The sequence below is a fragment of the Bombus vancouverensis genome, chromosome 15 (genome assembly GCF_051014615.1).
Source record: "Bombus vancouverensis nearcticus chromosome 15, iyBomVanc1_principal, whole genome shotgun sequence".
NCBI classification, from domain to species: Eukaryota; Metazoa; Arthropoda; class Insecta; order Hymenoptera; family Apidae; genus Bombus; species Bombus vancouverensis.
In genome coordinates, this window is record NC_134925.1 from 6,988,079 (window position 1) to 7,010,511 (window position 22,433).

A 22,433-nucleotide genomic window follows, 5' to 3' on the forward strand; every position below is an offset into this window, starting at 1 on the left:
GAATTAGACCAATAAGAAAAATATGTCAAATTTTATTTATAAATTATCAATTGGTAATAAACAAATCGGTTAGTAAAACGATAATTATATTATTAACAATAATATTCATTTGCAGTAAAATATTCAAATATTTTTGATTTAAATTTTTGTGTAGTCAGCTTTCTGCAACTGTACATTTCTTTTGAGCTTCCTCTGGTGTTTCCCACTCTACATTGTTCTTTGTATCTATAATAAGAGATTGATTTAACCACAGCAGCATACAAAAAATTAAATGTCTAATGACTATTAGTTTTACTACCTGGTATTATGTCTTTTAAATATAATACGTATAAAATGAGGTATATGAATGCTGTTATAGCGGCAATTGATGAAAATATCCGTAACGTTGTTACACCTCCAAATAATTTGTATAAGATTCCGCCTATCAAGCTACCAATTGCAAAACCTGGAGCAATAAATAATAATATAGTAAAACTATTAAGTATACTTGAGTAATATCTTTGAATAATTTTGCGTAAACATCGATTAGAATAATACAAATGCATATTATGTGTATTATATTTAAACAACGGTACATCCATATCATAAACTTTCATTACCAAAACCGTCATCCATGCCAGCTACGATTCCTTGAACAGTAGCTGATGTTCCGGGCGGTGCAACTTTACTTGCATAAGCGACTATTGTCGCGTAACAAAGTGCATAAGTAGGTCCTTGCATAAACAGTTCTATTGGTATTACCCACCACGGATTCAATGCCAAAGAAATCAGTCCAAGTCGTAAAGCATAGCATACGAAACACAATGTAAAGCTATATCCGAATCCTAGTTTCTTTAGGATCTTACCTATTAAGGAGAAACCGATTAAAAAATAAAAAATAATACAAAAAATAAGATTACTTAAATAAATAAGTAATATACCAGACAACAAAAAAAAAATTACTTCGCCGCCCAAAGTTTCTGCTGCAACGATTAAACCTTCTATTAATTTAATCTCTCTCACGCAATTAGTTGCCATAGCGAGGTCTTCTAAATACCTATTTGAAACGTATTATTTGCGAATTTCATTTTGCTCTTGTAATTTATGTATCACATTTTTAAAAATTTATACTGAAATATTAAAAATTTAATATTTTATCGAAATAAGACTTTACCAAAATAAGAAATAAATCATAAAGCTATCGAGAATGCCGGCAATCGTTGCAAAACAGAGAAATATAATTATAGGTTTCAACCTCAAAAGTTTCATAATGTCTTTCAGTATATCTGCCGATCCTGTCATTACTGGCAGCTGCAAAAAGTAGTTTTAATAAGTAGTGTAATTAAATATATTAAAAACAAATATTTCTTATTTTTGAGATTTTATGATAGGTACTCACGTCTAATTTTTTACAACAGAATAGATCAATGAGTGTGAATATGAAAACAAGTAAGAACGCAGGTGTGTATATTTTAATAATTTCTCCTTTAGACCAATAATCTACTGTGTAGCCAGCCAAAAAGGCAGAAATTCCAAAACCTATAGTTCCCCAAACACGTTGTCTACCATACCCCATTTGACCACCTTCACCTAGAAAAATAAATATAATATTTGCTGCTATCACTAATAAACTGAAATGAAAAGAGAAGGAAATTACGTCATACCTAATATATCAAAACAAATTGCATCACTCATGCAATTACATACATTGAAACCAATATTACCAAGAGACATTAATAAAACAAAACCCCAAAAAGTAACAGATGTATATAGGCAATAACTATCATACAAGTTATCACAAATAACATTGCAGTTGCTATGTTTAGAACAATATAAGGTACTATTCTTATCAATTAAGCACGTTGAATTTGAGGAAAAGCTTATTTCTTCATTAAGTGCTTGGAATTGTATTGATATAGAGAAATTTTTATCTATACAGGTCCAATGGCATATAGCATTCTTTACTCCAGTACATAAATATGGCTTAGAAATATCCTGAAATAGAAAATAAAAACTGATAATTTATAAAAGTTGGGAGTGTTCAAATTATATTATTACAAATCAATAATAAAGTACCTCTAGTTTACAATATGGTAACAAATCACAAGATACATTGCTAAAACTATAGTCTGAAAAAACTGGACCTGGAAGTACTGGTAAGAAGTACATACAAATATAGCAACCACTTGTTACTGCTAATAATGCGATAAAAATTGTTTTTCTCCAGGTATAAAAATAATCCACGAGAAAACCAAAAGTTGGTTTAGCAATTAAGAACAAGATTGGTAGAATAGCTGTTATACTGCCCATAACTAATGCTGAAATACCAAGTTGTTTACCATAAACTGGTAAAAATGGAAGAATTGGTCCCATAGCTGCAATCAGAAATAATATAAAAGAATTACACAATAAAGAAAGATGTATTTCAACTTAATTAATTGGACTTACCTGCCATAAAGAAGAAATAATGTGCCTTGATAGGCAACTGTGTGTAATTCAGCTTCATTTTTTGTGATGTTACAGTAACCAATACATCAGAAAAATATTGTCTTAAATATTTCAGTCTGGGGAACAATACTTAAATTCAGCATTGTTTTCTGAAATCAAAATATATTAATATACATAACTAATTAGAAACATTCCAGACACATATATAAATGAAAACAATAAATACATAGAACGAATATAAAGTAAGATAACAGAGGAAACACTGGTACGAAAAAGATAACTTATCACATATATCTATAGATATAATTTAGAAGTAACATTGTAAATATTCAATAAAAATTATGTTGCCTACTTTATAACAAACATTAAAAAATAGCATTCTAATCTGTGAAAGTTCACTGTATCGAACTAACCACGTTCAGTGAATTTGCCCCTACATGTGATTCCTCTATATTTGTACTTTATATAAATAACGACGCAATAAACACCCTCTGCATTATCGGATGATATACTTTATCTGCATCTTCAATAATATTAATACGACTTATTTTTCTACAATAAAAAGGATTATTGTTCGTAAGAGAATAAATTCAATATATCATATTACACTGAATAATATTAATAATACAATGCATAGAACCTAGAGTTGTTTCTCCTGATTATTTGTTCTCCTTCCATATCGTCAATATCACAGAAGGAAAGTACTGAACGTACTGACATGAAGTACGGAGGCTGTATACTGATGTTTTGACAGCGAATCACATGGACTTAACATACCTCCTTCACATACAGCTATACTAGCGCTACTAACTACTGATTGTGTCAAGTGTGAAGCTTCGAGTTCGAAGTTCGAGATACTTTTATCTTCGATATGGACACACATATATATGCACATATGTATAGATGTGAGCGTCTCAAGGTCATCCATATGACAGATGCACACATATGTATGCATAAGATACACTTTATGATAACTAATATTTGATCATATGACAAAATCTTCGTATTTACAGAGAAGATTTTATCTATCCTAACACATGTTATGAAAAAGACTATTTAAGAAATTATATTGAAAAGTGAGTTTTTCATAACCAGTACTGTTAGATTATTATATGAATATTAATTTAATCTTTACGGTTACAAAAGAATTGATTAATTACGTTTTATAAAAAATCACTACGTCGTAAAAAAATGATACGAGTAGTTGAAATATTTCACAAATATTAATCAGTCATTTTTAGTACTTATATATAGTCTTCTATCAATGTTGATTAGTTATCTTGGTCGAACAAGGCTTATCATCAAACATGCGTGTATATGTCATTTGTAATTTTTATGCAGTGGATACTATAACTTTAAATCGAGTAAAACTTTTTGCGCAAAGTTGTATTGGATGTTTGATTATTTGAATACCTTAACAATTTTTTTAATTTATTCAAATATTCTCTAATAGAGTAATAAATATATATATATATAATAAATATATAATAATAAATATATAATAATAAATAATAATAATAATAAAAATTTCTTGTGATAGTTAAAAAAGATGGAATATTTAATATTTAAATTTTCACGAATTTATTCTTTTGCAATTTTAGAGGGCTTTGTTGGAAAATATTTTGTGATGATGACGATGTATATGCTTTAAGAGAAATGATACTGCGTAACAATAATAATAATTTGCTAGCAATCTTCGTTCCTACACTTACTAACAAAATAATTCAGTAGCAATTGTAGCATGACTTAGACCTCTACGTAAGGAGCATGCATAGAGAAATCACAGTTACAAGAAAAGTTTAAGATTTCGGATCTTGTGTTATTTTTCAATTAATTAAATTCGTGGAAGATATGTGTAGCTATTCTTTTCGAATTATATGTTTAATAGTATAACTATAGAATGATTAAATACACGAAACAATATAATTGCTAAAATAATTAAATTATGATGATTGATAGAGAACATGGTGAATAATTCATGTTCTATGAACACGTTATTGTTTTTGCAAATAGCATAGCTTGTATTTATGACATTCTTTAATCCTAATCAATAAAATGATACTGATAATACTGATAATAATGTAAATATTGATGAAGTGCTGTGTATATTATACGATTAATCGAATTTTTGTTTTAATTAAAATGATATGAGTGATGAAACTTGAACAGAAAGAGTAAAGTTAAAGGTATCAAATAAAAACCTACTATGATTATCAAGAAGTTAACAACAGCTACACGAAGATCAAATCTGATTGAAATTAACTGATTCGTTGAATTAACCCACGATTAATTCAATTCTCTGGATTTTCCGTTTATATAACGACAACAAGACTCATTGAGAAAATACGCGGAAAATATAACAGAGGCACACATGCAGCCACTGTGTAGGAGGATGTAAATTATCATCAGTAAGAAACATCAGTCCTGTTCTTCTCCTTTCACATGTGCATCAAATCCAGTAATAACTCTTAATCAATTATAATTCACAGTTTTTACAATTTACTAAATAGTATGCGTCACATAAAAATTCACTTGTGCAAAATGTTGATTAAATTCGTTTCGGATTGTTCATGAACATTAACGTCATCTACTGTACCAACATGTTATATTACGCATGAGCCCCCACCAGCCTCAATAATTCCAGTTCCCTACTGGACTATTGGTCGTATCAGCAGCCAGTTTCAATTTAATCCAGTCTGCGTGGAGTTACATGTAGAGGTAGACGCATCGAATGCAAAGAAATCCACCTCCTCGTGTACCGGGCGCCATGTGGTAAATTCGTCGATCGTTGTTCTTTACATCTCCAAAGACTCTGCTGAAACGAGTTATTCATGCAGCCGAACCGGCTGACCTTTTTCACATAATTCACACTCATTCCCCTCGAAACAGACCGTGCCTGTTGTCTACCCGCTACTGTCTTCTATTTCGATTGTCGGACATCTGTCCTTAGCACTCTGCCGAGAGAGTACTTCATTGTATATCAAGAGAATTTGGTGCACTGATTGAAAGGTGAAGGTACGTGTTGTTAGGAAACAGTCGAATAATACTTCTTTTCGTGATAATTGAAGATTCAGCCGATGATGTCATTTCATAAATGACGAAGAACTTTTTATAAAGATTGTAAGAAGATCCTTGCGTTGATTCATCAAGTTGTCTCGTAAACAGACATGAATAATTATCGTGAATAGGTCGTTTCTGTCTTCATTTCGGTGTCCGTATTAATTGTCTCTCAATGATTTTCGTCAATTTACATCAGAATCGAGGAAAACTGACGACCAGACTGCGTGAAGCATTACGCGTCGATTTCAATGAAACTTCGAATAGAATCATTCATGGAATATTAATTAAAGTTTACTCAATCTACGCGCGTAATAATAACGCTAATAGTAGCGATACGAGAATGAAGAAAAGTAGATAGTATAACAAAAGAGAAGGTGTAACAGGCAAACCCGATTGATTGTATCAATAGATGAAACTCGATCTTTGTTGCTAAATATCTTTTAAATCACCGAGTATTTATAGATGCAATTATACACAATAAAAAATTAATAAAATGTTTGTTGATTTTCTGTTTGTACTCGAAGTTTCATTGAAGTTGATGCGTAACACCGTTAGTTCCGTTACTGATTAATGTGTCTGCATATTCATTAAACTAGCGTTTACCTCGTCAACTATAACGGTGCGACAAGTGTAATTATTGTTATAAATAATGAAACCCTTGCACACTCTATTCCTGTACATCAGTGTGTTTTCGGTATGAAACATTACATGGAAAAATATCGTGTATTAGTTTTTGATAATTAGTTTGAAGAATCTTGTGAAAGAGTGAAAATCAAACGCTTACGATACGTCCTTGAAGAGGATGCCGGTGGAAAGGTCGTCAAAGATGGATATTCGATTATTTGTTTTACTCTTCTTCTTCGCGTTTGTTCATCAAAGTATCAACGCTGAAAATTGTAAGTAATTTTAATTAATATCCACGATCCCCGTAACATCAATATTCTACAAAATATACAAGCTAAAAAATAGATATTAAAAATTCTTCTTTAAATCCATGCAATGCCTTTAATAATTCATCGCTAAAGATAACAATAGGATTTTAAAATACTCAAGTATCATAAGAGAATAATGTAGAGTATTATAGAAAGCTGCGTTAACACGATCCCTCCAGTTACTTTGAGCGGCGAGCAATTTGTTCGTCATTGGTAACGAATTATGTAGTCATGATTTCCCCTTTGCTCGAGAGGAGGAGAAAGAGTTTTGCAAGAGAAAAAAAAAAAAATAGAAACACCGTCGTTTCAGTGAAACTATGCGTGGTCGAGAGCATTCATACAACAAAAAGGGTCCGCGAACTTTGCAAGCAGTTGGTGATCTCAGGGAGTCAGGTAGAGTGTGTTATAGGAAATGATAGGCGAGTATAACAAATTTATAGAAAGATCGATAAATCTTTTAAAGAGTATTCAGATTATTAACATTATTGTCAATATTTCAGGGTTCTCAACATTATAGAGATTTTCTAATATTACTATAGAGAAGTATTATCAATATTTCGAATATTGTCGAGGTGGTTTGATGAAAAATAATTGTGTTCCATACGCTCTTATCTTCTTTCGTTGATAATGTTGAAATATGTAATGACTGAACATGCTTTCTTGTGATTTGACATCGTTAAACGCTAACGCGAAATTGAATGTATTATCAATAATATTGAATGTATGAGGAAAATGCAGTTTGTCAATAAATATTGACAATATTGTATTGGCAAAAAAAATTGACTGTTTTGGCTCTAGACGGTCTCCTATGTACGATAATGTTGAGAACCCTGTAATATTGACAATATCGATATTATTAATATTATTATCAATATTAGTATCAATAGTTAAGATACTCATCATTATTGTACATAAGACACCTTGTGGGCGATCAAGACATAATTATCAATGCAATGTTGAGAATTTGAAATATTGACAATAATAATGATCGTCTGAATGCTACTTTATACTTTTTGAAGAGTATTGATCGATTCCTTTCTCCGCGTTTCGCGTCTTGTTGTTTTTTAACGGCACATCGATTACACAGGTTTAATTGCCTGCGGCGATTGACCATGGCCAAAGCCGACTTTACCGTAATGGAACCGGAAGATCTGGTCGCAGCATCCGCGTACAACGAATACAACATTCTAGTCACGAACGAGCTAAGAATGCTTCCAGATGGTAATTACAAAGTAAATCGAATAGCGATTAAAATTATTTTACCAGTTGCCATCACGTGAGAAGTTGAAATTCACGTTTCTTCGATGTTATATTATCTTTTGGTAGAGAAGCAACGTTATGAGATGGTAGTCATAGTATCTAAGGATGTGAGGAATATATGGGACGTTAAGGGTAAGAGATTCTGTCATCCTGGACTGGATACCACCGATGATTGGACCAATGCATTTTCTACGGTTAATTTTCTTATAACTACTCCTTGTTTACCGTGTCTGTGTTCTATAAAAGATGTTATTTTTCTCAGATAATATAACCCAATCGTTCAAAATAAGATTATAAGTATTGGAGTATCAGAGAAGATAATTTGTTTCTTGCTATTTATATGTATATAAATCACTTCTTCTGAGAAGAATTCTATTAAAAATATTAATTACTTTATATAAAATACAGTCAATTAGAATTCACGATATGAACTTCCTCTTTAATAACTAATTACAGTTGTATAGCTGGATGCAAAAATGGCCTTAGAACACTCAAAACTCTTCTGTGTTCATGAAACGCATCAATAAATTATTCATTCTTTTCTTACATATTACCTATAAACTTCGTTACTATGTTTTCATCAAGTTATATTAAATTTTGTGAATCAATATTGACCGACTTATGTTAACAGTGGGATCTAACTCTTATCTAGAACCTCTACATAATAGAATCATTATTTTGACACACATTTTGGGAATCGTAATTTTTTCAAATATTACACAAATATCAAGTAATATAAATAAATAGTGTTGTTTACAATTCTTTTTTCTTATGGAAAAATGTATGAAAATTGCAATTAATTTATTACATAATTTTTATTATGAAAATCAAATATCAAAAGAGAAATATTATTTTTTTAGATGCCGTAGAAAGTAATCACTGCATACAACAATTTTTGGGTACAGTTTACTTCAAATTAACATGTGATGCTAAGGCCTTTATAGCATCCAATAATATAATTGAACATAAATATAAAATTGGTCATACAAAATAGTATTACTTAAAAATACAAATGAACTATCAAAACATTTACATACCTGTATCACAATTGTAGTACTTTGACGAATGGGTAATATTGAGAAAATGTGATCCGGATAAGACGTTGTTGGAGAATCGAATGGACGGTTTGTCGAATTTCTTCGAAGCAGCTTGTATTGCTGGCGCTTGGACCGCCGATACCACATATGATAGTAAATTAAGTAAGTATTTGTACAGTTGAAGCAAATTGAAAATAATATACAATGTAGTTACTCCATTCCCACCTTCTTGCTCGTAGAATCGAAGTATAGGAATCTTTGCGCCGCGTGCGATAATCCAGTCGGCTGTTATACGAATGATGCCTATTACGGTCGCGAAGGTGCTTTATTCTGCCTCACTGATAACGCAGGTGACATTGCCTGGGTTAGATTAAATGATACTCTGCTGCATTTTAAGGTAGAAGAATTAATCTCAGATAAACAAATGACTATTCGAAATAATCAAAGAATGAAGAAAAATGAAAGGGTCGAAATATTGTCTCTTTTTAAACATGTTCCATAAATAGCAGAAACGAAGCTATTATCTTAAAACGCGAAATCTTAACTTTTTGGACAGTATATGTCCAATAATCAATATCAGAATAATCGCCTTTTCGCCTGAGATTCTAAAGTTCAGAATAGTATGTAAACTTAGAATAGAGTATTAAGATATAAAATAAACGATTGATTGAACTGTAAAAGTGAAATATGTAACTTAAAAAAAAAAAAAAGAAAGGTGAGTTCTTGACATTTTCATGCCTTTTTGCAGTAGATCAAGAAATATTTTTATACTCGCCTATGAATGTTTAAATAGAGAAACATGCTAATTTTTGTCTGCTATGGAACGTGTTAATTATTTTGAGTAGCGTGATATAACAACTTCAAGCAGTTTGTTAACGAAACCATGTATGAAATTAGACGGAACGGATCAGTAAAGAAAATTACAAGTATCTTTGTCCGGATGGTACGACGAGGCCCGTGAAACTTGACAAACCATGCGTATGGATAACAAAACCATGGCCGATGGTCGTCGCTAGATCGTTAGTAAAAGAAGAGACTTTAATAAAAAAGATTTGATGGAGTAATGTATCTTTTAAGTGATGTTTGCTTTTTACCAGAGAGGTAGCAGAAAAGGTGGAGAAGATGATGAGCTCCTTGAAAATGGACAAGTTCAGTTCAATACTACGCCAATTGTTGGAAAATTATCATCCAACGCCGGTGAGCACAGATACTCTGGAAACGCCGGAGGACTTCCTAACAAGATGTAATTAGCGACGATTAATTACAACATGAACAACACTCGATCCTTTTCAAGAAAAAATTTATTTAAAAATTCCATTAAAGAAGTTTTCTTATTGTGTTCATTTTCTAACTAATCAGACAGAATTGATTTTTTAAAATGATTTTCATTAATTTGTCATTAGACCGTGGATGCTTGTGCAAATCTATGTTTACATCTTATGAACATTCTGTGCATTTTTACATCCTTAAATCTCTCATAAGTAAAAATTCGCAGTCTATTCATCATATATCACTATATGTAATATCTTATTAATTAAAGATTAACTTTTTCATAGCGTAATAAGATAATAAGAAATAGGAAAATAATGACTTCCAACATACATAGAGGAGTTTGCTCGAATTTCTTTCATATTGCACTATGAAAAAGTTAAATTATAAGATTTTGTTTCTGCAATAATAACAATAGTAACACTTGACCACAGTTCCTCGTTTCATGACCGCTAATAATCGTGCAACGTGTCATCCATCGAGAAGAGTGAAATGGTGCGTCGCGTCCAATTTGGAAGAGAATAAGTGTCGGTGGCTCAGGGAAGCTTCGATCGTGTATGGTGTGGAACCAGCAATTTCGTGTATCCAGGAATTGAGCAGAGCAGGTTGTTTAAAGACTCTCAAGACCGAGCGTGCGGATATATTCGTTGCAAAGCCGGAGGAGCTGTTTGACGCCAGAAAGTAAGTAAACATTCAAGTTGCATAAAGTTGTGGATAGAGATGATAGTGGTTACAGTGTTTAGGATATTGTTTCAGAATGGGTCTAAAAACGATCGTGCAGGTGGTACCCAAGAGGAACAATGACTTTGTTAGAATTGCGGCTATCGTCCAACAGGATTCATGGATCAAGAGTTTGAGAGACTTGAAAGGAGTCAAGGCGTGTTTCACGGGATATCGAGACGTTGGTGAGAATATTTCCATTTTTTGAATGATTCTATCGAATAGTGATCTTTAGATGAGTCTTATTTCATATTTATAGATAAAGTTGTTAAACAAAATCCTCAATGTTCCTGTTAATCAATAAATAGAAATTTAATTATTGCACATTGTTATGAAATAATGAAAAATATAAATAATACTTATTAATATTCTTGATATTATATCGGTTAATTTTTCTTTAAATATTTTCAATTGATTTCTATATGTTTAGCAATATAAATAATTTAAAATATTTTTAAACTCTTCCAAAATTGTTTAATGACGGCCAAAACACATTTTCGTAGGGTGGTACGCTTTTGTGGCTGCTCTGAAGAATATATCAGGTACAAAGTCTTATTGCTCGGACACAGAAGCAGTTGCTAACTTTTTTACAGAGAGTTCCGTTGTTGGTCTGAGTGACAGTGACGGCCAAATGCCATATAATTTACATGCCTTGAATATCCAAGGTGTGTATTTACACGTGGCGTGATAATAAAATCGCGTAGCATGATTTGTGTGCTGATTAAACAAGAAAACAATGTGATTTGTAGCGAACGGAGTTGGGAAAGATTTGATTGCCTTTGACTGCATGATGTCTGATGTTGGAGACGTGGCTTTTGTTGATTTAAAGAACATCGAGGGGAAAATTGGTATGTTAATTCGTCACTATTTTATAAAAATATCAGTGAGTATATAATCATATCTTTCTTGTGCCTCATTTTAAACTTGTTGCTTCTCTATTTTAGGCAATCCTGGCTATCAGACGAGGAATAACAAGTACCGAACCCTATGCCTTAATGAGGTCGATTCGGATGAAACATGTTTGCTTACGTGGGCTCCGTTAGGCATGGTAATTCTCTTATGAGAAAAATAATGTTAAAAGTATTAAAAGCAACGACATTAAATATTTTTGTAAACATTACTTCCAGGTGATAACACATGAAAATATAACAGACGTAAGACGAGAAGAAATCTACTCGATGCTTTTGGAAATGGACAAGCTTTTCGGAATTACTTTCAAGGGCCCAACGCCTGCGTTCTCCATGTATGGAATATATGATTCAAATCATAGTATTATATTTCCGGTATGTAAAAGCATAATATTAACTTTAAAATAATAAGATACTAATATTGCTATAGGTACAAATATTAACATTGTTAAAAATAGACATTTATACAGTTAAATTCGTCTAGTATAACACATATAAAATGAAATATTTAACATTTCTCTAATCCTCATCATCGGAACTTATACACATGCAATCTAAAGGTCGCTCTAATATAGTTATTTTTTCCCAATACTTCTCGTTTTGCGCCATCCCGTAATAAACGTAACCTTTCTGGCAGAAAGCCCATGGGAAATGTGTGCAATTGAAGGAAACGCAAGGCTCGCCTTTTGCGTCTAACGCAATGGCACCTATGTGAGATTCCCCGGTTTCATTTTCGAAGTTCTGTAGCACTGTGTTTACTGCGGTGTTAATCGATATATCTTCAGATAATTTTTTAACTATTCTCCGTGCTGGTGCATAGCAATAGATGCTTGTATCGTTACCAGATACAGAGGCACAGCCATGTTCATCTGTGTAAATGCCGCAACCAATTACCGTACCGATTGAGCTGATGGAACCAACCGGCTTTCGAGGTTCTCCAGCTGTCGATGTTCCGCTTGCAAGCCGTTTCTTACGATCGTATGCTACTACTCCAACCGCGCTAACCTAATATTCATATTTTCTAACTATATTTTATGAAACTTGAGGACTTATAGTAGCTATTAGATCTTTGTTTATCCTTTTGTAGATATACTAACAGAGAAACACAGTTTAGGATTAAATAAAAATTGTAATTTATGATTTCATAATGTGTCTAGAGTCTAATAGTATTATAAAATAATGGTGCCATAGAAAACACACCTGTACAGTTATCGGATCATCCCAGTCTAAATCAGTAGATAAAACACAATATGGATATGCTTCACCGTCTTGAGGTCGATTTATAAAACAATCCGAATCGCATTCTTTTTTTTCACCCTTAGCATCATTTCTCCATTCACTTTCTTCCTGTTCTTCATTCGTACAACATGTTAACGATTCAAAATTTGACATTAATGATTCGGATATGTTTAAACTTCCTGGCGGTAAAATTGAAATTCCGTTATCCAAGGCAAATTTTTGAGCTCCATTTTCGACGATTAGAACATGTTCCGTTTTCTCTAATACCTTCCGTGCTATAATTAGAAATTGAAATTGGAAATTAGGGTAGATCGTTAACTGGAAATGTTTTTAACCGTACACTGATTTGTTAGATAAAATATATACCTAAAGAAATAGGATGTTCTATGTCACGAACAGCGCCTACACATCCAGCGTCGCGTATCGTCATTATAGCAGCATCCGTGACAATTTCATCGTTAACGTCCAAAGAACCACCTTTCGCACAATTAAAAAACGGCTTACTTTCCATATAAACGATTCCTTTTTCTACCGCATCCACTGCTGATCGACCATTGATAAGATCACTATACGCTTCAATGGCGGCATTTTTAACCTATTTGTATGAATAATTCTTCATTTAATAATTATTTACAAAAAGGTTTACTAACTATCAGGTATGTTTTATAAATAATTACTTCTTATTTCTGTCATTAATGTTATAGTAATTTATTTATAAACATTTTTTTGAAAATAATATTAGTTAATTTTAAATTAAAAGTATATAATATTTTTCAAACCTCAAAGAGTATGTGTTTACGTTTCATTCGTGGAACTTTTCCCGCGCCTCCATGAACTACTATAACTGGATCAACATAGCTACGACGTTTTTTTTTATCTGGCTTTGCCTCAGATCTGATCCTCGCTAAAATTTGATCAATCCAAGAACAATAATCGCACATTGTGAATAAATAACGTAAAATTTTACGATGATGAATAGGTTTATTAATGTAGATTTATATTATTTAAAACAAATGCAAATGCCCTTTTTTTTACAGGACGAAACTCAACATCTACAGTTAGAAGTTCACCAAATTCAACGTGTAGCGAGTTACCCTGTTATTATTGATGATCTTGTAAAACAAGTTAATTGCAACGGCGCGGCATATTTGAATTTCCATTATAGTTACATGAAGGTTATATATATTTTGATCGTTATGTTAAGTAAATTACAAATTACTTGAGCATAAATGTCTTTCCTTACATCATTATATAAGTCTATGTTTTGATAAAGTGATATTTAGAATAATAAAGAAATTATTACTGAAGAATGTTTTCATTGAGGTATATTATTTAAATATCTTTTTACATTATAAAATTTTGGATTGTATACAATTCGTGGACGGTTTCAGTTTTGTGCGTTACAGTGAATAATGTGTACAATAAATAATAATAGTTTTGTGCAAACTTCTAGTTTTGCCTTAAAGTGATACACCAGTTTAAAAAATGCTTTTCAGTGGACACATACATTATGATTATAGGATTGTCCTTAAATATTATTTAAGTATGTATCATTCACTTTGAAAATACAAATGTATATCCAAGGCATACAAAGTCCGTTTCAATTCACCGGAAGTATAAAAAATGTGTCAATTTCCTTGAACAGTATTGACCTTATTGATGATTTTATCTTATTTATAAAATCGCAACGTATCGCATGAAAGCATTTAATTCCTGTAAATAATCTTCTTCCTTTGAATGATAAAAATTCATTTTTAGCTTGTGTATTTCTACGTGCCCGCATTCTGTACCAAACGCCTGGAAAAAATAACACATATAGAATTTTTACAAATTATTATGCGTGAAAAAAAAAACATACCAAGTACTGATGAGACATATCTCGTTTTGTTTTGCAATATGATAATTGCATAGTTTTTATATGTCCACTATTTCGCATATTTATTTTGTATGTTGGATATATATCACTGTTACTTAAATCCCATATATGTATACTAAAATACCATATACAAAAGTTATTTCAATTGCTTACTTCGTTTAAATCAATATTCATTTTGTTAGTTTTTCTTACCATGATTTATTGTCTAGTACAAAAAGTGTAAATGGTTTCGACCTTGACCACTGTACCGATCTAATAATGTATGTATTGTCTTCATCTTTTAATTGTAAAATTGGTTTCTTAATATCTAAAGAGTGCAATCGAATTGTTCCATCATCACAGCTAACCTGTATTAGAAAACTGCTTTAGGAACAACGAAAAAATCCAAGAGAGTGAATGTAAGTAAAAATATTACCAAGAAAAACGAATATCCAAATGGACAGATTTCTATGCAAGTTACGTTCCCACAGTCATCTGAAACATCAAATGAAGTATTGAAATTACAATGAACTAATTAAAATTGATGTGTTATTTATAACTTACTAGTATCCAACTTTGTATATACAGCAGGATTAGCTTTGTTACCAATACAAGTACCATGCAAAATACTGCTACTGTTAGTGGCAATATAAAGATTATTACTATCAATGCAATCCACATGCATATCAATGAACGTAGCTGCAATGATCTTTCTAGAGAGTTAAAAGACTTTAGTAAAGTTGAAGTTTGATAGGTAATAAACATGTTATTAGGGAATATTTACTTTTTTTTATAGTTAGGTTGTAAAAATAGTTCTTGACTTTTAATAAGTTTTACACTACCCCAAAATGATAGTCCTAAATCGTCGACATTTTTGCCCATATTGTGCAAAACACTCCATATAACAACTGAACCATTTTCACTTAAGCTACATATCTATTAGTACAAGTAATATTCACAATTAAAGTTAAACAAATAACTGATGCAGATAACATTAATAACTAAATCATTATATACATGACAACATATAATGCGTACAATAATTTTAACAAACCTGTATTGGTACAAATTTATTGTTATATTGTTCTACTGACTTTTCTTCAATTTTAGATAGTATACGTATTGCAACAACTTGTGCTGTATGATTTGTTTCTACATTTGTTGCTGTTGTATATGTAGGCATCCGTATTGTCCAATCTAAATTGTTTTCTTTATCTGTCACTTTCTGATGCCACATTTCATCTTCCTTTAAATCCCAGAGACTTATCGATCTATTGTTCAATATATTTATTTATTTTTATATAGTAAATTGTACAACAATTGAAAGTAATAAAATATTATACCCATCCTGAAGTCCAGCAAATACGATGTTATAATTCGTTGAATGAAAACAACATGAAGTAATAGGGCAGGTAGAGTACAATAATTTAATCGGCATCGATGGTTCAGAAATATTCCAAACGCATCCAATACAACAATCGGTTATGTAATCTTGTTTGCTGGATGTCTCGATTTCCTGAATAAAATATTACACGTTTTACTGCTATAGATTATATTTGGTACTTCAGTAAATAATTCGTACTTCTTCAGCTGGAGAATGAATAGTCAATAGGATTTTATTTAAGACTTCTGAATAATGGATTATCGTTACTGCTCTACCAGCCAAAAATGTTATGGAATTTATAGAAAGTTTGACAACACCGTCACTGAATGGTATTTCTTCTTCATTTTTAAACACATTGCCACCAGATCGTCTTTCTTCCAATAACGATAACATTACCTTTCCTGCGCGACTCATGAAATCATTTAATCGCAATATATCAAAGGGTTGCGGTAACATAGAGCTTATAGTTTCTATATCATTATCATTGTCACTACCGACCCCAATTTGATCCTAAAAATGTGATATTTAAGATAAAGATTAATCAGTAAAAAGTGATAAGTGTATGTACCATACGAAATAAGTCTAAATCTTCTTTGGTTTGTAAATTTTGTCTGCAAGCTATTGGAAATTGAGTCCATTTATTTCTAAATGTTATTTCCTCCGTTTGTGTTTCTATGTCAATATTATCTTCACCAGTTTGCGTAGATATCTAAAAATCGAACGCATTAATTTTTCAATTAATAACACGATGTAGTATTATTAATAGACAATCACTATACTTGTTGAGCATTTAATTTTCCATAATTTCTAATAAATTCTTCATATGGTATAGGTGAACATTCCAGAACAGACCACTCCATAACATCTAATTTTATCATTTCTAATAGCTCTTCACCTCTACTTAAACTCTTTTTGGGTTTCTGAAAGCAATAATAAATAAAATTATTAATAAAAAGTTTTACTATTTCGTTAATTTATCAATTTACTACCTTTGGTTTTTGTTCCTCTTTGGTTTTACGGAAATCAATGAACGAAATTTGTGAGAGCGGTGGTGATTTTGCAAAATCACCCGAACGACTATCTTCGAATCCTTCATCAGTAGATAATGGTAACGATTTATTTTCCGATCTATCCTCACTATATAAAAATGCGTACACGTGTATATATTAAATTTTTATTTATGTAAATCAATATTATTTTGGCAATCATTTATATATAATTATTGAAAACAGTACAATTTGCACAATAAAAATTATTTAATTATTTTGAAACTTGATTTTGCTTAGAACAAACCTAAATGATTTATTAACTGGTTGTTTTATTTCAAGAAGAGAAGATAGCTTTGAATCATTTGCAATTGAGTCTATTCTTGCAGCTCTCTTTCTTGCTTCTGTAAGCTCATAATGACCAGAATCATGCATATGTTCTTCTTCCTTTTGTTCGGCACTGTTCACAATTTTGCGCTACAGTAAAGTGATAACTTGAAATAAAAAAATATTACTGCTTTTGATACTATTCTATGATAAAATAAATATCAATACTTGTTTTGCAGTATGCAGTTCAATTGGATCCAGTGGTACATTAATATGATTAATGCTTGTTTCTTCACTAACTTCAGATGTTTCACTATCTGTGCATTCTTGAAAATCAGATTCATAATCCTATGAAATAGTTTAAATTAGACCTAAATTATAAATTGTGCATAAACTACAGCAGTATTTTACCTCAAAATCATCTTCATAATCATATTCATTATCTGTCTGAAGTACCTCTATTTTCTCCTTTTTCTTCTGGTCCATTTTCTGTAAAGGATCTGATCTATTATTAGCAGAATGTAACATTTTTACTTCACTTGGACTTAATGTTCTAGATAGTCTACGTTGCCTAGACCTTGGTTTTGATTCAGTTGTTTCTGATGAACTTGAATATGTTTTAACTTCTTTTCCATTTTTTGATACAGAGCTAATGCTTTTATCAGATAATTTAGCATTGAGTTTAGTTGTAAGTGATTGTGGTATAAATATTGTACTCTGTCCTCTCTTTTCTGAATAATTACTCTGTATTCTTCCACTACTACTTTTACTGCTTTTTACAGCATTGATATCTGACTTCTTCATAAGTTCAGTCTGTGTTTTAGTTGTTAAAATACTTTTTGATGCTATTCTAGACTTGTTAATATTTGATTTGGATGCTGAGGAAAAACTTTCCTTAACAGGAACACTTTTAGAGGATTTAATAGGATGTTTCGTACTATTTCTGCTTGTTTGTAAATTTTGTGTTAATCTTGAGTGACTGTCATCCTCTTTTCTTTTTTCAAGAGTTTGAGACATTCTTATCAATTTTAAATCTACTTTTTCAGAATTCTCTGAGTCTGCATAAGATGATGAACTTTTAGATTTTGCTTTAACATTTGACTGATGTCCATTCCTGACAGATGAATCCTTTCTAATAGTTCCCTGAAATATAATTTATACATTAAAATACTTTCATAATTTTTTAAATCTTATTTGAAAATCAGAGAATTTTATTTTTCATTTTCATTTCACAAAATGTGAAATTAGTGTTATTTTATTTACGCGTTCATTGCATACTGCCTAAAAAAAGTCGATAAATTCGAGGTTGTCAGTTAATATGCACACTAAAGTTGAAATGTCAGGATCATGAAATTATAATGATCAAGTATGAGAATTGAATATTTAAGCAATGACGAACATTTAAATGTGGCCAACGTAAAAATGTAAAAATGAGAGGTTGATTTTTTAAATATAATGAAATACCACCTTATGAGACATTATCCTTTTGATTAATTGATGTTGACAGTTATTACAAAACCACCATGATGTAAACTATCATCGTTGTTGTTACAGCGCTACATGTAGCTGTTTTAGAAAATAACATACTATAAGAAATGTGTGTACCATCTACTGGTAAAAAGGTATAGATAAATTATCATATCATTTATCAAAAACTACTATAAATATTAACTCAATACAGGACTTAATCTTGTATTTAGTTAATACTGATAGATTTAATCTCTACTTGATACTATTCTCTAGTAATACTACGTATAAAAGCACAAACTATGTATAGGAAAGTCAATATGTAATAGAAAATATTTGTATCATCTATTGGTAAAAATTATAAATAAATTTTGCATTTGACCACATGTTTATGAATTGACATAGCAGACGAATTCGTTTATACATATATATATGCATCATGTCTAACGAACGAAATACGTAATTCTCCTTTTAAAAAAATGATGTTAAATTAAATAATGGTATGTAATGGCACAAATATACCCTTTTAAATTCTTTCCCTATTTAATGAATCTAATGTTATAAAATAACTAAAATGACATTAGAAAACAGAGGTTATCGATATAAAATAACAAGAAAGGAAGAAACTAAGGAAGTCAGGTAAAAGAAATTAGTGTAGTGGATGATTCTGTAACGTTTAAATCTTTTAAATTCGCACTTCTCTTCCTTAATTTTCTCGAATAATGCATAACTATGAATAGATTGGCATCTCGGAACAAAAATAATAGAAATAGGGAGCAAAATCCTCTACGACGCCATGATCAGAAATCAACGGTTTCCGATTTGGTGTATAAATATTTAAGGAAGATCGCGTACACCGATAGCGTTCGAAAACAACGTAATAATGCATGTAATAGATTTCGAAGAAGAAACGCAAGAAAGAGAAACATCCATTCGCGCAGAAACTCAAATACAGGTATAAGTTTAATATGAATTATATTTTTTCGATGTAATTTACTAATGTAAGTGATATAAAATCTCTATACTTGTGATATTTGGCATTTTAGATAACAGATTAAGATCTTATGTAAGTGAAGCACTTTCTTTCGCGGTGCATTCTGGTTATTTAATCCCCATCGATCGTACCGGAAGATTTCTACAACTTTCCCCATGTTTGACACTATTTTCAACGAAAAATAAAAATAATACGTATAAACTAATAAAAAGGTAATATATAATGATACAAAAAAAAAGCAAGTAAAAACGGAATAAAAGGTACGAAAGTCTATTTATTACACATTTGATAAAATTTTATTACACATTTGATGAAAAATATTCCATTCAAAAATAATTTTTTATCATTCAAAAGAGCACTCCATTTGGAGTAGTTATTTATTAATAATTTAAATCAAAGTCACGTTTAGCAGAGTCACGAGCTCAACGAAAAATTTAATTATTTCTGTTTCGTCGATTCTCTTGTCGTTTACATTCTTCTTGACAACGTTTAATCCACGCTTTTAGTTCTCTTTCTCGCTTTTTGTCCCCAGAAGACAAAATCTTTCCTTGTAATTTACTGTAAAAATTGTCCACGTTATCTGATAATGCTTTGTTTGATCTATTGTTTCCTATCGTTGTTCTATCAACAATTTCCATCGTTCTATTCCTTCCCTGAACATTTCTTCTTCTTGAGGACTCTATCGAGAAATCCTGAACTGGTCTCGTTTGTCTTTCTTCATTTATTCTTTTGTGATCATTTTCTTGCACATCTTCTCTTTCTTGCACTCTTGTATTATTATTATATCTAGCGTTTCTTTGCACTTGATCTTCGCATACACATTCATCTTCTCCTACGTCTTCGTCAGTCATATTACAAGAGCATTCTGGTACTTCTCTAGCTGCAACATTCTCTTCATGTTTTTCGTGTTGCCTTCGAGTATTCCTTTTTGATTTATTGATCCATACTCTTCGACTTTTGCTCGTAGGTTCTAGTTCTTCGTCAGTTGTCGTTTTACAGTCGCAATCGTCACCATTATCATCGCGTTTCCTGCGAAGTTTCGGTGTCTTAACTGGCGAAGATAACGCGCAATCCCTTCGACCTTTCGTGCAAGTGGCTTGGTTCATTGAGATCGCATTTGGTCCGATTAAATGATACTCGTTTTCTAACAATTCCATAACGAATCTAGGATAGAAATTTATCGATAAGTTATCTTAACTTTTGAGGCGAAAAAAGAATGCTATTCTGTACTACGTCATAAGAGTAATTATTTGGAAATTCATTGTCGCTCTCTTAATATTTTTTAAAATCCTGTAACTATTTACTTAACATTAGTAATATATATAATGAGAGAATATAAAATAGATAAAAACTGTTAATAGAAAATGAACTATTTTGTTATTAATTTCAATAATAAACGTAATATATTTTATTTTTTAATAGAAAATACAATTTTCTATGAAACATAATCATAGTTTTTTACAACTATAGCACTATAGTTTGTATAGTTTTATAGAAAAACAAATAATTGCACTTTCTTTATTTTCCATAACGGTCTTAGAAGTCCCAGTCACTAATAGATCCTTCCGAAATCTCCTAAATTTCATTTACAGGAAAAGATTTGATTGTTCATCAAGTGAAACGAACCGATGGAAGCGTTACAGTTAACAGTTGAACTGTAAACGAAACTGGTCGATAGATGCACGGTCTACGAGCGAGATAAACGGTTTTGCAGTTGCCTTGAAACGCGATCGTGTCTCACGCGAGACACAATTTTCGCCTACACCGGCTGTTTCGCTCTGTTTGACGTAGAACTAACCCTTGGGAACAGACCTGTTTCAGCGTGGTTCGCACCTGAGCGTAAAGGTCACCATCGTCGTGATAAGTTACTTGAATATAGTCGACGATATCCTCTGCGGTGGATGTCGGTAGCAGACGGTCTTCTCTGCGCTGCAACAACCTCATCGCCTCCATCACGCGCAAGGAGAACCTCGAAGAGTTTTCTGCGATGCGCATACACTCGCAGAGTCTCTGCAAAAAGAAAGAAATTGTATGACGATGAATGACGTTAAGACTGCTGTTCTGATTAAGATTGAATCTGATGTTTTATATTTCATGGCCTATTACTTATGTTAAATATTGTAATAGAAAGTTGAGAATGAAGAAGGTTTTGTGAAGTTGCAATTGACGAAGGATGGTTTCAGGAAGATGAGGATATTATAGTTTATTATTTAGTTTGAATATGTTATGACAAAGTTGAAGATTAAAGAACTTTGAAAAATTGTAATTACCAAAGTTGATTTCAAGAAGATGATGGACTTAAAAAAGGAAACATTTTATTGAATTTTTTAAAAGATCATTTTCTTATATATATTAGTATATATTAGACCTTTTTAACAGCAGGATCTCCTGCGCAAGCTGCTGTACACTCTGATTCATCGCCTTCATCGTCATCTTCGTCGTCATCGTCTAAATTCTCTTCCCTGTCTTCATCAAGGATTTCATTTAACATTCTGTTTGCCTCTGCGTCTGATAATGTTCCTGATCTTGAATTCTCCATATTCAAAGTAAATGATCCAGTAAGAAAGC

General features: G+C 31.4%; 6 protein-coding genes across 16 annotated transcripts; 2 read left to right on the plus strand and 4 right to left on the minus strand.

The window, feature by feature from the left end:
• Window positions 1–12: 12 nt before the first annotated feature.
• On the minus strand, window positions 13–8,747 carry LOC117157177 (major facilitator superfamily domain-containing protein 6). 8 transcript variants are annotated; one of them, XM_033334987.2, is made up of 11 exons: window positions 8,717–8,747; window positions 6,272–6,374; window positions 2,428–2,576; window positions 2,056–2,354; window positions 1,644–1,974; window positions 1,379–1,569; window positions 1,154–1,290; window positions 921–1,036; window positions 600–845; window positions 299–445; window positions 13–225 (listed from the first exon to the last, which is right to left on the minus strand). In XM_033334987.2, the coding sequence occupies exons 3-11, from the start codon at window positions 2,483–2,485 to the stop codon at window positions 155–157; spliced, it is 1,596 nt and encodes a 531-aa protein (XP_033190878.1). In that variant the 5' UTR covers window positions 2,486–2,576; window positions 6,272–6,374; window positions 8,717–8,747; the 3' UTR covers window positions 13–154. The 8 variants fall into 8 exon arrangements, with proteins under 8 accessions (XP_033190878.1, XP_076480796.1, XP_076480800.1 ...); XM_076624681.1 differs by lacking the exons at window positions 6,272–6,374; window positions 8,717–8,747 and adding exons at window positions 2,841–2,979; window positions 3,068–3,326; XM_076624685.1 differs by lacking the exons at window positions 6,272–6,374; window positions 8,717–8,747 and adding an exon at window positions 5,028–5,159.
• On the plus strand, window positions 5,308–14,162 carry Tsf3 (Transferrin 3). 3 transcript variants are annotated; one of them, XM_076624678.1, is made up of 15 exons: window positions 5,308–5,442; window positions 6,730–6,838; window positions 7,507–7,640; window positions 7,746–7,873; window positions 8,734–8,878; window positions 8,956–9,113; window positions 9,614–9,735; window positions 9,814–9,959; window positions 10,420–10,666; window positions 10,742–10,890; window positions 11,209–11,370; window positions 11,455–11,553; window positions 11,650–11,753; window positions 11,833–11,988; window positions 13,890–14,162. In XM_076624678.1, the coding sequence occupies exons 3-15, from the start codon at window positions 7,532–7,534 to the stop codon at window positions 14,073–14,075; spliced, it is 1,911 nt and encodes a 636-aa protein (XP_076480793.1). In that variant the 5' UTR covers window positions 5,308–5,442; window positions 6,730–6,838; window positions 7,507–7,531; the 3' UTR covers window positions 14,076–14,162. The 3 variants fall into 3 exon arrangements, with proteins under 3 accessions (XP_076480793.1, XP_033190864.1, XP_033190861.1); XM_033334973.2 differs by having other exon boundaries at window positions 6,730–6,812; XM_033334970.2 differs by lacking the exon at window positions 5,308–5,442 and adding an exon at window positions 6,244–6,383.
• LOC143303630 (isoaspartyl peptidase/L-asparaginase) lies at window positions 12,470–13,890 on the minus strand. 2 transcript variants are annotated; one of them, XM_076624691.1, is made up of 3 exons: window positions 13,219–13,429; window positions 12,814–13,127; window positions 12,470–12,705 (listed from the first exon to the last, which is right to left on the minus strand). In XM_076624691.1, exons 1-3 carry the CDS (start codon window positions 13,361–13,363, stop codon window positions 12,646–12,648), a joined length of 519 nt encoding a protein of 172 aa, XP_076480806.1. In that variant the 5' UTR covers window positions 13,364–13,429; the 3' UTR covers window positions 12,470–12,645. The 2 variants fall into 2 exon arrangements, with proteins under 2 accessions (XP_076480806.1, XP_076480807.1); XM_076624692.1 differs by lacking the exon at window positions 12,470–12,705 and adding an exon at window positions 13,632–13,890 and having other exon boundaries at window positions 12,723–13,127; window positions 13,219–13,447.
• LOC117157170 (cytoplasmic dynein 2 intermediate chain 1) lies at window positions 14,161–18,952 on the minus strand. Its single transcript, XM_033334966.2, has 16 exons — window positions 18,872–18,952; window positions 17,816–18,547; window positions 17,633–17,752; window positions 17,385–17,554; window positions 17,081–17,228; window positions 16,871–17,011; window positions 16,660–16,800; window positions 16,290–16,601; window positions 16,051–16,223; window positions 15,762–15,978; window positions 15,492–15,643; window positions 15,272–15,420; window positions 15,144–15,202; window positions 14,921–15,075; window positions 14,711–14,843; window positions 14,161–14,649 (listed from the first exon to the last, which is right to left on the minus strand). The coding sequence occupies exons 1-16, from the start codon at window positions 18,881–18,883 to the stop codon at window positions 14,527–14,529; spliced, it is 2,937 nt and encodes a 978-aa protein (XP_033190857.1). The 5' UTR covers window positions 18,884–18,952; the 3' UTR covers window positions 14,161–14,526.
• A 493-nt stretch (window positions 18,953–19,445) lies between these two features.
• On the plus strand, window positions 19,446–20,081 carry LOC117157371 (uncharacterized). Its single transcript, XM_033335388.2, has 3 exons — window positions 19,446–19,510; window positions 19,612–19,826; window positions 19,918–20,081. The coding sequence occupies exons 1-3, from the start codon at window positions 19,446–19,448 to the stop codon at window positions 20,079–20,081; spliced, it is 444 nt and encodes a 147-aa protein (XP_033191279.2).
• A 188-nt stretch (window positions 20,082–20,269) lies between these two features.
• Window positions 20,270–22,009, minus strand: LOC143303681 (uncharacterized). The gene is made up of 2 exons (XM_076625066.1): window positions 21,678–22,009; window positions 20,270–21,029 (listed from the first exon to the last, which is right to left on the minus strand). The coding sequence occupies exon 2, from the start codon at window positions 21,020–21,022 to the stop codon at window positions 20,300–20,302; it is 723 nt and encodes a 240-aa protein (XP_076481181.1). The 5' UTR covers window positions 21,023–21,029; window positions 21,678–22,009; the 3' UTR covers window positions 20,270–20,299.
• Between the last annotated feature and the right edge of the window lie 424 nt (window positions 22,010–22,433).